At 35.7% G+C, this 14,739-nt stretch overlaps 2 protein-coding genes and 1 long non-coding RNA gene across 5 annotated transcripts; 2 read left to right on the top strand and 1 right to left on the bottom strand.

Annotated features, from left to right (window-relative positions):
* The first annotated feature begins 598 nt into the window (after positions 1-598).
* LOC109002700 (transcription factor bHLH30-like) lies at positions 599-3,134 on the top strand. Of its 2 annotated transcripts, none has more exons than XM_018980553.2 (3): positions 599-756; positions 879-1,574; positions 2,506-3,134. In XM_018980553.2, the coding sequence occupies exons 2-3, from the start codon at positions 972-974 to the stop codon at positions 2,980-2,982; spliced, it is 1,080 nt and encodes a 359-aa protein (XP_018836098.1). In that variant the 5' UTR covers positions 599-756; positions 879-971; the 3' UTR covers positions 2,983-3,134. The 2 variants fall into 2 exon arrangements, with proteins under 2 accessions (XP_018836098.1, XP_035541614.1); XM_035685721.1 differs by having other exon boundaries at positions 886-1,574.
* A 3,118-nt stretch (positions 3,135-6,252) lies between these two features.
* On the top strand, positions 6,253-9,598 carry LOC109002712. 2 transcript variants are annotated; one of them, XR_001998052.2, is made up of 3 exons: positions 6,253-6,512; positions 7,565-7,782; positions 9,258-9,598. It is a non-coding gene; the product is annotated as an uncharacterized LOC109002712 (long non-coding RNA). The 2 variants fall into 2 exon arrangements; XR_004798432.1 differs by lacking the exon at positions 9,258-9,598 and adding an exon at positions 8,067-9,046.
* Positions 9,599-11,101: 1,503 nt separating this feature from the next.
* Positions 11,102-14,268, bottom strand: LOC109002691 (leucoanthocyanidin reductase-like). The gene is made up of 5 exons (XM_018980541.2): positions 13,839-14,268; positions 13,576-13,716; positions 13,212-13,449; positions 11,886-12,089; positions 11,102-11,630 (listed from the first exon to the last, which is right to left on the bottom strand). Exons 1-5 carry the CDS (start codon positions 14,061-14,063, stop codon positions 11,371-11,373), a joined length of 1,068 nt encoding a protein of 355 aa, XP_018836086.2. The 5' UTR covers positions 14,064-14,268; the 3' UTR covers positions 11,102-11,370.
* Between the last annotated feature and the right edge of the window lie 471 nt (positions 14,269-14,739).

Consider the following 14,739-nt stretch of genomic DNA (forward strand, 5'->3'; position numbering starts at 1 on the left):
TAAGCCGGCTTTTATCATGATGATACCCTCAGGCGGCCTCAGCCTTTTTGGTCCTTGGTCGGTCGACAAATGACAATCTGTGTGTTGTGCGTTCACTCTGCCACTGTGTGTGCTTGTGTTTCCCATCCTCCGCCCTTCTCTCTTTCTCTCTCCAACTGCGGGCAAGATAGTATAATTATACAGTACTCTGAATTACCAATAGCAAAGTTTAAAAAAAAACGTTAATTTATAATTAATGCATGGGTATATATAATACTTTCTGGTTATAATTACCCCACCCTGAAAGCTTATTAATTAATAGATAGAGATCAATGCCTTACGATCGAAGAAGGGAAAGGAGAGTACTATCAATTTAGATTAATGCATGCCAGTATCAATATTGGAGTTTCGGGCAGTAACAAATATTTAAAAGTTGTATCTGTCTGGTTTTAAATTGCACCATTCAATTAGAAAGGATGACATGAATTCGTCGTTAGTGGCCGTGACTTGTGAGAGAATAGTGCAGACGCACAAAAGAATAAAAAAACACCTACCTACATGTACAAAACAAAAGATGCCAACAAAGCACCAAAGAAAGGGAAAGCCTTGTTGAGGCGAAGGATAAAAAGGGTAATCATCCCCGCAAAGGCTGTGGCAGGAAAAACCTATCCAAGTGAAAGAGATAGAAGATGGGATTTGGAGAAGTCTATGCCCTAATTACCCTTTTCCAGAGAACTGAGCAAGACCAAGACGATCATCTATCACATACCAGGGAAGGTCAGTAGTATTTTGTTTTCTAGCATTTCTTCCTTATACCCTTTCTCACTTATCTTTTATAGGAAGTGTAAACCAACTTACTTACCTTTTTCTGTGAATTCTCCTTTTCATATTCAAATTAGAAAGCAGGTGATGATACGTAAGAGGCCAGAAGCTCTATATTCTTAACTTGTTCTATATTCTTAGTTACATATACATAGAGAGAGGGATCAGAGATGTGCGGGAAGAAGCTGGAAGAAGATCGAGGAGAGTGTTCTCAAACTGTCGATAACATAAACATGATACAAAGCTTCCAAGAACAGTTGTTTCATCAACAACAGCAGCAGATCATGTTGCAACATCAACAGCAGAACAGTGACATATATGGAGGTGGGAGAGGATTGATTTTCCCTCAAGTTTCACCAATCAGCTTGCAGCCATGGCCTCTGCCTCCGGTCCACGCCTTCAGCCCGGCCGGCCACTTCGCCACAAATCCGGTCCGAGATCACCACGACCCACTTAATATTGTCCCTCCTACACCATCATCGTTTGCGGGTTTATTCAACAGGAGACCTCCTCCTGATCATCTACAGTTTGCCTATGATGATCATGGTCCATCATCAGACCATCTCCGAATCATATCTGACACCCTAGTGCCCCAACCCGGTTCAGCTCCTTTTGGGCTTCAAGCCGAGTTGGGCAAGATGACTGCCCAAGAAATCATGGATGCCAAGGCTCTCGCAGCTTCTAAGAGTCACAGTGAAGCTGAGAGGAGGAGAAGAGAGAGAATCAACAACCATCTTGCAAAGCTTCGCAGCTTATTACCCAATACTACCAAAGTAAGTAAAATAAATATAATCTGCATCATAGACATAAACTCGATGGAAAAAAAATTACGCAAGTATCAACACGCGTACAACATGTGTTTTTAAGGGTGTCATATACTTTTAATTATACCTTTTTTGTACACTTTTTTTCTTGTATCATAACTACTCAATGAACTTTTTTCAATTAAAAGATCAAATTTTAGGTATATCTTCCTAAGATTCTAGTCATCAGGTTGTTTAATTTGTAATGTGCTTCCAAAACCTAGCTAGCTAGCTACGCGTACGTGCATTAGATATAAGCGTAGTCACGTTTTCCTTTGTGCAATTAGTTTTTTTTTTTTCCTATCATTTGGTTCTATCCATCTTTATTGATCTTTTCTTTCGGCTTATTCTTTCTCATGAGGCCTGTGATAGTTCCGAGGAGAGGAAAAAAGGGAATGAGCGTTGATGTCAATCGGCTGGTATGATAAAGAGGAACCATGGAGCAGTAGTTAAAAAAACAAAAAAGCTTCCCATCGAAATTTGTTGCCGGATTTTAGTCAAACCAAGTTAGATGATCGTAATGAAAAAGAGTGAAGCCAGATGATCACAGTCTAGCTAGCTATCATCCCTGTTATGCACCCATCCCTTACCTTCTATATTAAACCCCACCATTAAAATCCCACTTTCAAAAATGAATGATCAAAGTAGGAAAAACTTCAAAAGCCCATGCACCTTTTCTTTCGGCACACTCAAACCACATTCATGGGTATATATATATGTTTGTATATATGAATGTCTGTATGTATATATGTAATATATATTTCCCATTTCTTCTCTCTTGATCAGTTCGACGTTTAGTGCAAATATCACTGACATTCAGGATGATATACACACACACACGTGTTTATACGTACGTGTTGTGATCTTGTGTTTGGCTTTATTAATATTGTTTCTGATATAGACAGACAAAGCCTCATTGTTAGCGGAAGTAATACAACACGTTAAAGAGCTTAAGCGTCAGACTTCTTTGATAGCGGAAACGAATCCAGTACCCACTGAAGTGGATGAGCTAACTGTTGATACATCGGACGAGGACGGTAAGTTTGTTATCAAAGCCTCACTTAGCTGCGAGGACAGGTCTGATCTCTTGCCTGACCTAATCAAGACTTTGAAATCTTTACGTTTAAGAACTTTAAAAGCCGAGATTACAACACTTGGGGGACGTGTAAAGAACGTGCTGTTGGTTAGTGGGGATGAGGATTCAATTTCGAGTAGTACTAGCGGCGAGAAACAACAACAACAGCAACAACGACATTGTATAAGTTCAATTGAAGAAGCTCTGAAGGCAGTAATGGAGAAGACTGCTGGGGACGAGTCTTCTTCAGGGAGTGTTAAAAGACAAAGGACTACTAATATCAATATCCTCGAACATAGCTAGGTCGCTTTGCTTTACTATGGCCTTACACAGCTTCTTGTGATCTTATTCGTCTTCTTCTTTCACCTTTTCTTTAATTTGGGAGTGTGGCATTTGGTGTGTTTATATTTATTTCCTCCAATGAACAATTCAGAAATGATAGTATGTTTCGTGTACATGCATCGATCGGTACTTCCAAAAATAGGAAATTATGTATCTGTGTATAATGATCATGTGTGAGGGACTGCCTTGTTTGTTAGGAAGGAAAATGACTTGCGAATGATCAATTTCGTAGGAAAAAAAAAATCATATTAAATCCTAAAGTCATCGAAATTAATATGTCATGCATGGGCTCTTTGATCTAGTTTGAACTCAAACATGCAGCGGCCTGCAGGTGCTAATTAATTGCTTTGTTTGTAGATCCTCTCGATCGATCCCTCTCTCTTCTATCTTCAAAATATTGGCGGAAGAATAATCGTTCATAAAATAGTGACGATATTGTTCTCGTAATGTGCTTCGTCGCTACATGACCACCGGTCCACCGGCGCCCCCTCCTCCATATCCATATATATGTACGTACAGGCTGGCCGGCGATCATCACTTAGGCCAACCAGCTCTGGTTTTCAGTAAACAATGAAGGAAAAAGCGATAGAAAAAACCGGCCTAGCTAATGAGGCATGCATGCACGTACGTCGTTGATCATATATATATATATGGGTGTATAAATTTTAAAACGATAAAGCAGCGTGCGTTGATTTGGCAAAATCATCATTAATATTGAATTTGAAAGTAATGATTCGTGAGATTTAGCGAAATTTCACATACTATATATATATATATATATATATATATATTATACGTACATTACCAGCTTGAGAGCTGTAGTGATGATCATCTTGGTCCAATAAATACTACGGCCATATATATTAATTTCTTGTCCTTAATTTTTCGCTTTGTAAGTTTAGGCAATCGGAAGAATTATCTATATATGTAAATGGATAATTAAATTGTTCATATATATTTCGTAATTACATCGATCCGATCGATTCTTTCATGAGTTTTGTTATGTAAAACAATTTATATATATACAAGCTGATCATGCGGAGATTAATATATCCATCACATTGATACATGACACGTCGGATTAAACATGATATATTTAAAATTTAGTTTTGAACTTTTTTAATAAATTAATTTAGTGCTCTTACTATATATATATATATATATATAATATATATATGTCGAATATATAAGTAGATGATATCATGTATAGAAGGACTGAAAAAATAGATCACTTTTAGGCTTATCATGATCATCTTATTCTTTAAAAAATTTTAAGGGAGATTGAACTTGGGCTTTGCATGGCTAGCTGTAAGAATGCCGTCCCATTGTCAAAGGTCAATTTGTGTCCAATTAAGTGGGCTAAGAAATAAAGTGATAAAAATTTACAGGTTTAAATATATATTGACGTAATCATATGTCATGTTGCTAATTAGACACGATAAATGATGCGATCATATGACGTAAAAGTTTTCAAAAAATTATTCCAATTCAGAAGGTAAAAAAAAAAAAAACCTAAATCTACTGCATTAATTATTTTCTTGGAGACACTAATTAAATTACGTACTTGTTATATATGTCCAAGAATTATCCTCCATTTATACGTGGATTAAAGGGTGAAGGAACAATAAATTTAGAGATAAAGATTGTAATTATTCAAATCTTTTTTTTATATAGAACAAACTGTATTAATTAGAGCAGTGCTACTCTGCCGCCTGAGTAGCACCGCTCAAATTGACCGCTAGTCAGTTTTGTAAGTTTTATTTTTCTTTTTATATTCACATTTTTTAATATATTTAAATAGTTTTAAAAAAAAATACATCAATACATTTAAAATCATTTCCTTAATCATTAAGTATAAAAAAAAAAATTATTCAAGCGGTACACATGGGGAGACAAAATAGCTTTTCTCTATTAATTAATAACGGACATTACAACTTTGACTTGAAATATTCATTACAAGTCAACTATACCAGTACACAACTGTGACTGACATGGTCTAGTCCATGCTGCAAACCTCTCTCAGACCACCTAAGAGACAGCACAATTCTGTTCAAGACAGAGTTAACAAACCACAAAATTGTCCAAGACGAAGTAGAGGACACATTCTATGGATAGAAGTCCAAGAGACGATTTTTTTTTTTATCTAAAACAAAAGATGTAACATAAATTAAAAATACATGGAAAAAAATGAATTACATCTTGAAAAGATATAGATTCGCATTTTCAACCTTGAATGAAAAAATTAAAAACAAAATAACTGTGATGGAGCGTGAGAGTCATGTGCCACCCTAGGAGTATGGCAGTGATCAATCGGGTCTAAAATAATCGGTAGCCTTGGACTCAGAAAAGCTGCACGTGACGGCAGAAAAGTACCCTTAGCGGTGGCGCGTGGATTTCACGCGACCACTTTGGACCATTCATGTGGATCACGCGCAACTCATTCGGCGAAATACTTTGGCCGTTTGAAAGATCGGCGCTTTGGAAAACTTGCGGTAGGACACGTGGTGGTCGTCGGACACAAGAGAGCAATAGATCAACCTTTCACCATACTTAGCCCCTAAAAAGAAACAACTAAAAAAAAAAAGTTAGAGAGGACAGGGAGTACGGATGAAGAAGAGAGGAGGAGGGGAGAAGCTCCTCCCCTCTACACAGGTTTTGATTTGGTGGTGGTTCATATTTTTATAAGAGTAATGCTATATACAGTCGTGGAATGTGCAACGTCATGCAGTTGTTTTGAAAAAGAGTAAGGTCCACTATTAAAAAATTAATTTCTTTTCATGTAGCCTACAAGAAAAATGGGCTTTTGTGGCCGTTTAACTGCGGCGAAAATGTTATTTGTGACCAAAACAGACTCATTTTGGCTGTAAATAGTTATTTCGCTGGAATTAAATGGCCACAAATAAGCAGTTTTCTTGTAGTAGGTCCCATATTTATTCAATTTTTTCAAAGCGACTGCACGGCGCTTGCATTCTCACGATTGCAAGTATCATTTCTCTTTTTATAAACTCGTTAATCCATCATAAATAATATTAATAATAATTAAATAATGTTAGAAAGCATCGTATATTACTTTTTTTAAAAAAAATAGAGTTCGTTATAATAATTTTTTTATATAGATCTCAAAAATGAGTTGGACGCTGCTCATTCCATGCTTAAAATATCATTTCTCTTGTTGGCGTGCGCAATTCAGTCAAAGATGACTACCGTAATATATGTACCTCTCAAGTGATATCCTCCCACTTTCAGTTCTGGTTCCAGCCTCTTTAAACTACCAAAAACGGGATTCCATGTTCGTGCCCGTACAGCTTCTGTTGTCTCGACAATTATTTTATGCTTTTGGGAAATGTTGGTTGATAGGATGGTAAACCAGTGATGAGTTGGAGGAGAATGACCAAGTCTCTTCAACCTTTGTGACACAAATATGGCCTGATCTTCTCCTTCACTCTCTTGCTTGCGCTCAAGCTTCAGCCTGCCGAGCCTTATTCCTAGTGGTTCGTCATTTTTCTTTTCCATTTATGTTTTTTATGAATATCGGTTTTGCCTTCAGTTTGGTTGCCGAGAAAATGTAAGAAATTTTGGGTTCTTTGGATAGCTATTACAAGTTTTGAGCTCGTTTGTGTTCTCAATACAATACGTTTTCTCATGTTCCCTCCCTTTATATTATATTTTCTTTTTGGCGAACAAAAGGTACTCACTTTCTGAATTTGTGATCAATTATTTTTTAATACAATTATTTTGCTTAGAAGATCGAATTCCCAGAATTGCTCTAAAATTTAGGTTAAGACTGATCAGGGTTTTGTGTAATAATGTAAGATTTGTTGGTAGTTGCTTGCATTGGCTTCAGAATTTTTTGATGTTTTTAACTTTTATTTAAAGTTGAGATTTCGTTAATGTTAGATTTTCTTATCCTTGTAGTTTCAAGTTCTTTAGGCACTGCTTACTCATAGGTGAGGCTAAGGCCAGTATGAGAAACCTACAGAAGGGGGAAAGTTGTAAAGAAATAAAAGAAAAGAGAAAATTGATATAATGAGAACACTACCATTCTGCTGCTACAAACTTCTCCAAGTCCAATTACAATTATTAGATTTGCCTTTTCAAGTTTATTCTCAAAGTGCTACTAAAGCCAATTTCATATGGGTGGTGTGATTCTTGTGAAACTGTAATAGTCATATGTACTAGATACAAATGAATTTCAACTTGTAATCATGAGTCTGGAATGCAAATGCAAGCGCCCGTCCAACATGATCTTCTTCTTAAATTTATCACTTTTTCCAAATGCTTGTGCTAGTACAAATATCATTCTCATACTCATCATGCATTCTTTTCGTGGTTTTGCCTACAACAAAATGTTTAAAGTTTGATGATGGTAAATTTTGTCTCTGCGTCTTGAAATAAATGTTGTCCATCCATTTACCGCATTGTAGAATGTTTTGCCTTTCTTGTTTGCATGAAGTGTTATTATCCAGCTGTTCATAGGCAGCCTCACATTAGTTAGTGCTGATACTTTTGAGCTTCCTTTAAATTGTCCTCGTTTATGTTACAGGTTCACTTTCAGGGAACACTATATGGTGACATCTATCATTCTTAGTTCTTTTTGCTCCTCTTTTTCTGTTGCGGGGAGCTGAGGTATTATTTGCTGCATAAAGATTGGTGGAGAAAATTGTCTTAATTTTCAGTTTACACTAGAGTGGGCTCAAGAACATACTCTGGTCTACCATCAAAAGCTTGCAACTCTTTTGGGGTTTTGCACCATGGATCAAGGTAATGGTCTAAAACTCAAGAACATACTCCCAAAAAACATGTCACTCCAAAAGAATTAATCAATGTTATAGTTAGAGTTCCTTAAAATTATTATAAAGAGCAAGAATTTCTCATTTTCAAACAATGTGAAATCTCAGTCACCACCATCTCCTATTAATTTTGGGTTATTACATTCCTATTTAGGCCTGTATTGGAATTTCAGCTACACAAATACAAAGTACAAACAAAATGTAGTAGCTACTACTCTAGCAATATTTGTTACTTGTGGTTCATTTTTATGATAGGTTCTTGGTTGGTGGTCGATTGATGAAGAAAGTCGAGAGGAACAAGCTAGACTTTATAATGTTGGGAATTATGGATAAGTGTTTTCTACACTGCATTTTCTAACTTTCACGGGACATCTTTATTTAAGCAATTTTCATTATGTACTTAGCTGCTCACTTGTCAGAGCAACTCAAAGAGCCACAATTTCCATGTTCAAGTTTATGTGGACCTAAATTGGCTGTATGGGTACTGCGTACTTCAAGTGCATGCTTGTGTGTGTGACATACTAGAGCTTAGCATTCATGCAATGCATAATATGGTTTTTAGACTGGTCATTTTTATCGTAATCTTTTTTGTCATACAGTTTATACTATCTGTCATTCTAGTGTGGTATTGAAGTACTTAGCTTTGGTTTCGTGAAGAAAACATTATCTCTATGTCACTGGTAGGGTTGTTGTGGTTTTTCCCTTAAAAACTCTCTCATGTCCACCCTCCTCCAATGCATCTACAAAATGCCTCATTTTTGTGCCTTCAAGATTTTATAGGACAACCATGAAAGATGAGGTATGTTGGCATAATGTCTATGCAGTTTGACAAAGTAATTCAGATGAATTAAAAAGGAAAAAAAATGGTTGTTGCAAATCTCTACTTGATCCATATCGTTCAGGTACTGCACTGTTGCTACCCTGGCTTTTGTTTTTCTACCTTTTGTTTGCATTGAATTGTCCACATTGCAGCATATATGTTACTCAGCCTGATTAGATGTTATTTGAATATTAAATCTCTATTATATACCAAATGACTTGTCTTGATATAATATTTTGATTATTTTCATCTCAAATCTGAAGACTACAACCTGCACTTTGTGGGCAATAGTAAATCTATTATATACCAACTGATTTATCTTTATATGTGTGATACCCCATATGATAAGAATAAGGGTAGGTAGTGTGTGGGATCCCACATTACTTGGGAATGAGAAGTTCTTGCTCGTTATAAGGTTCCGATGGGACTCTAATTGTATCATTGACTAGTCCTTTTGGAGTATAGACCATGTGCTTTGAGTCTTCCATTGGGACATTACATTATAATATTTTGATTATTCCCATCTCATATCTGAAGACTACAATCTGCACTTTGTGAGCAATATTAACTCTATTATATACCAACTGACTTATCTTTATATAATATTTTGATTATTTTCATCTCAGACATGAAGACTACAACCTGCACTTTGTGAGCAAATGGAGGTTACAAAGTTTAGCCTGCAAGGGTATGAAATGCTTCAAAATATAATATTTAGAATTGCAAAGTGTGAATGTGTTCACCTAAATTATTTTTAAGTATTGGTTTCAAAACCATCAACTAAAACTCAAGAATGACTTACCAATAACACAATTGCAGACACAATAACCCCATAATATAAAAAGAAATGAGTTGGTCTTACTATAATAAATTCATGCATGGATGTAATCAGTTGACATGCATGGTTTAATTCTATGTTGATGTGTCTTGTGATGTAATGGATATATAGCTCCAGCATGCTTTTGCCCTTTCATGTTCTTATCAACTCTTGTGCTAGTAAACTTCTTTCCAAATATTTTAGGATCTACTTTACATACTAGTTTGATGACTCAATCAATTAAATAGCCTATGTAGAGTATGCTTTGAAGAACAGATTAATGCACCGTTCACCCATGCAGGCATCACATTCGTTGCTGGTTTGTCTATCAACCCTTACACTGCCAACTTCCATTTTAACCATTTCCATTAATATTGGTGCTGACTTCCTTATGCTACATATGAACGTGGTGGAGGAATACTTTATACATAAGTATGCAAAGGGGTTATAGAAAATTTCAAAATTAGGCTCCTGGAAACATATAGACTTAACACAAACTAGTGCAAACAGACCAGACTATGCCTAAATGAAAACGTACTTGCACGATGTATAGCAAAAAACAACCATGTGTTTAGGTAATAGTTAATGATTCTAGTGAAGTTGCAAAACATTTTCTTCTTTTCTTTGGACTCAAATACATAGTCCAGAAATGCATGCTATAATTATTTACTCCAGAAATGCATGCTATAATTATTTACTCATCTACTTTCTTTAGAAGAAAATTGGAAAGATGGATGCCATAACTGAATGGAAAACACTATAGACACAAATGGGTTCTACACACTGATGTGGCAAGTGTGCCACGTCTCCCATTCTTCTTCTTCTTCTTCTTCTTCTTCTTCTGCTCTCTCTCTCTCTTTTCTCCCCCCTCCCCCATGCCTCTCCCCTCCTCCCCCTTTCCCTCTCCCTTTTTCCTACCCCTCCTCACCCCTTCAGCTCGACCAAGAGAACAGATGCCTCACGACGCCACGCCGCTAGCCTAGTTGACTTGCCAACAATCACCATTTCGACTGCCAGAGATTTTTGGCTTCGCAACCATGGCCCCTGTCCATCGAGGTCATGAATAGTGGCCCTATGCGCACCACGTCGTGCGCAAGGAAACTACACCAAGCACGGCAAGGCCGGCATTTTCTGGCTTCGCAACCACCTCCCCCCGTCCACTAGGATCATGAGCAGTGGCCCTATGTGCAAGGAAACCGTGCCATGCACGGTGAGGGTGAAGGGTGACATCGGCGAATGGCGAGGAAGGTGAAGGGTGCGTCAACGACGTCAACGAAGGGCAAGGAAGCTTTGACGGCGACTTTGGTGAGAGGCGACGACATGGGGAGAAGGGAAATGTGAAAGAGGGGAGAGACACAGGAGAGAGGAAAAAAAAAAGGAGCACACTGAGTGTGTCACATCAGTGTTTGGAATCTCCTTGTTTCACTTGCAACCCTCTAAATGAATAGGTTGGATCCGATTTACACATAGTAACCACTCATTATGCATACACTAAATAAATGAAAAGAAAAGCCATCTACTTTCTTTGAAAGAAAAACCGTCGTGATGATTCGTTTGTTGTGGACTGAGCAACATATTCTTTTTCATCAGGACATCTTTAGGTAAGTGGACAAGTGGAGTATGATAAATTAATTTAAAGTTTGAAGGCACAAGTTGCAGGCAGAAGAAATTACTTCCATATGATCACGAGGCTTATACACACGTAGCTACAAGTCATCGCGATCGCGAACCTTCAACAAATCACAAGGAATTCATGATACAATGTGATAGGCAAATTGAATTCCCAAATTTGTCAACTAATTTTTAACAATTAACACCTCCCCCCTACAAAAAAGAAAGGAAAAGAAATAAAGAACAAGATCTTGGAACCAAGATCTCCCATTAATTTGCAGTTTAATTACCCTCGTGTTCTTGTGGTATGATCAAGCACATGTTGCAGTGATTGTCATAGGTTCAACCACAGGACTTTTGGCAGTAGGAGTCTCATTGTTGCTCATAGATTTTGGGTCTACTTTGAGAAGAAAGTCATTGAAGCATTCATCCAAGGTTCGAAAAGTTTCATCTGGGTAGAGAGTGTTCACTTCAACATCTTGAGGGCTATCGATTGTGAAATTTATCTGACAACCCTTTATGAATATATCATGCGTGAACGATGCCACAATACTCCGAGGAATACAATTCTCTGCAAAATTTTATACAAAAAACGTAAGCCCCAAGGTTATAATTGATCATTAACGGTGGTCCTGCGCGCGCATGCGTTTCAACCGACATGTTATAATATCTGCAGAGATATTCTTGATTGTAATAAAATAAATAATTGAAAAAAATCCTGTGTATCAATAATGTTCTGACAGATTAACAGCTGAAAATAGTGACATCAAGGTTCAAGTATTTTATATGTGCAATTATTAAAAAAAAAACAAACAAAATGATGAACCTGCAGCTGCAGCAAGAAGGTCAGATTCAGTGACGGTGACTCGAGGGAGAGACTTTCCAATCTTTTTCTCCCATAAAGATGCAAGCTCATTGATGTTGTAGAGGTTGGAGGTAGGTCGAAAATGCACACACCTGTTGAGGGTTCGAATGTCATCAACAGTTTTCAGTGTAAATTTGCCAATGTCGGTGCCAGCAACAAAGAAAGCTGCAAGCAATATTTATTATATGCAAACTGATCAACATGATCTAAGTACAACAAAAACTAGTAAATTATAAGCATAAAGCATTAATTAATCTTTCATATTTTTCCCTAGAGGAGTAGGAGGAGGAGGTAGGGTTTTATATTAATATTCTTAGGGTTGAAACTTTGAATGGTTGGTTATCATTTACTAACATATATAATTATGGTCATTCTTATGCTTGATGCAAAACAAACGTCTCGTCAATGGTTTGACAGAAGATCTTTTAATAAAAAAAAATAAAAATATCCTCAAAAGTTGGTATTATTTTACAAAAAAATCTTTCTATCCGTTACTATTTATTATTTTATATTTTATATTCTATAAAAAATATCTCTAGATCTTATAAAAAAAAATTACAAATATAGAATATAAAAATAAATAGTAACTGATAAATAATATTTCTCTTATTTTATTTATAATAATTATTTTTAGAAGTGATATAACTATAATATATCTTATAAAATTAAACTCAAAAATTAATATGAATTCGTATGATATGTTAAACTTATTTTATAATAAAAATAATTTTACGATCTAATATATTATATTAATTTATTTTTATAAAATTTCATTAAAATTAAAATATTAAAAAAAGAATTACAGTTAAAAGTAGTGTTCAACAGGAGATGTCATTATCTGAAGTCATTTTCATTTTCAGTTGGAAATTTGAGATAAAGTAAGAAGAGTCGAGCCATTTAGAAAAACACTAGATCGCGACAATAATAGAGTCAATATTTATATAGACCGCGGCAATAATAGATTAAGTTTGCGTTTGGTTTTTAAATTTAGCTCTATAATTTTAAGTTAAATTTAATATTTAAATATTTATTTTTTAAATTATTAAATTTATCATAACTCAAACGTAAAATTTATAATTTTTTTTAACTTAAAATAATTTATAATTTTTTTAATTTAATTTAATGAATTCAGTTCAACATTAAACGCAATCTCGTGGTCAGCCAGTGTCGGTATATACCTTTGTACAACAAACTATATTAAAATTACAGGATAAAGACGTAGCATTGGAAATTGAGTATAATATATAAAAATAGGTGGCACGCAGATCGACAAGTCAGACATCTGACCTTTGACACTACCGTCACCGTAGATTTGGAAACGATCCAAAGGAGGAAGAACCTCAGAAGGGTGGGTGTTGTCGTAGTACGGCCAAGAAGCAATAGAGTTGCAACAGATGTAAGTGTAAGGGATATCGGACTCCTCCACCAAACGCCTCACTCTCTGCTTCGCCTTGTACATACTCAGCCCTGGCTCCACCGGCTCAGCCCTGTCCACGTCGTGCCCGAACTCTGATGGCAGAAATCTCTGCGTCCAAACCGTTTACCATTTATTTAGTAATTATAGAAGAGTCTGCAAATTTATCTTTTTCTTTACCGTAGGTGTTTGTCTTTGAGTGCTTTAATTCTGTCACGGATGGATAGATAAAGGTACCTTAACAGTACCAACGCTTTTAATGGCCTCGATCAAGCAGAGCTGGTCCAGTATATTTCCACCTCCCACGGCTGATATTACTATATCAATTTCATTCTCTTTTAGTATTTTCTCCATGGATTCCTTCTCATTAATCAGTCCCTGTAAAAAAATAAAATCAAAGAAGAAGCAAAGAATACAATATCAAGCACATATATGTACATATATGTATGTGTGTGTTTAATTTGTGCTCGCATGCTGCAGAAAATTGAAGAAAGTCTTACATGCAAGATAATGGCGCCTTTGTCTTGGAGAGACTTGATGGTGTGGGTCTTAGAAGAAGGGAAACAGAGGCCCGGACGGACGAGAACATAGGTGGGTCGGCCGGCGTCTAGGCTGGCTTCTGCGACGAACTGGCCGATGAAACCTGCTGCTCCGACGATGAGGAGACGGCCGACCTTGGCTAGCTTGGTTGTGGGAACAGAAGAAGGCAGCCGTGTCATAGTCATGTTAGTTTATGCAGATAATTACCCAGAATATATGCTTTTTATCCAACCAAATCTTTGTTTTTTTTTTTTTTTTTTGAAGAAAGAAGAAGCAGTTTCCTCGGTTGGCAAGAGTAGAGAGAGAGCAAATTAAAGAGGAAGCCGAGAACAGTGACAAAGGCTTTAATTTTCTGCAATTCGTGTAGAGTGCCGTGCGGCGTGTGGTGCTTCTATCTATCTATTTATATATGAATAAATATAGATAAAAATTATTATTAAGAATATTTATTTTAATATAATATCATTTAAATCACATATTTTTTTAAATAAATATTAAGAATAATTAATTAAAAATAATTACATAATAAATATAAAATGTATACTGATTTTTCTTTAACATTACTCTTTATATATATAACAAGAGATCGTGTAAAGTGGAAACTTAATATTAGAGGAATGATAATGACTAAGGTTAGATTTAGATAGCGAATTGAAATTTAATTAAAATATTATTAAAATATTAAATTTTAATATTATTATTATTTTTAAATTTAAAAAAATTAAATTTTTTATTTTATTTTATTTAAAAATTTATAATAATTATAATAATGAGATAAATCGAGAATATTTTTCGAAGAAAACTGAGTCTAACGCCACCTATTTATATTTCCAGCTACCCTTCTATAAAACTGGACGTTCA

Source organism: Juglans regia, chromosome 15 (assembly GCF_001411555.2).
Source record: "Juglans regia cultivar Chandler chromosome 15, Walnut 2.0, whole genome shotgun sequence".
Classification (NCBI taxonomy): domain Eukaryota; kingdom Viridiplantae; phylum Streptophyta; class Magnoliopsida; order Fagales; family Juglandaceae; genus Juglans; species Juglans regia.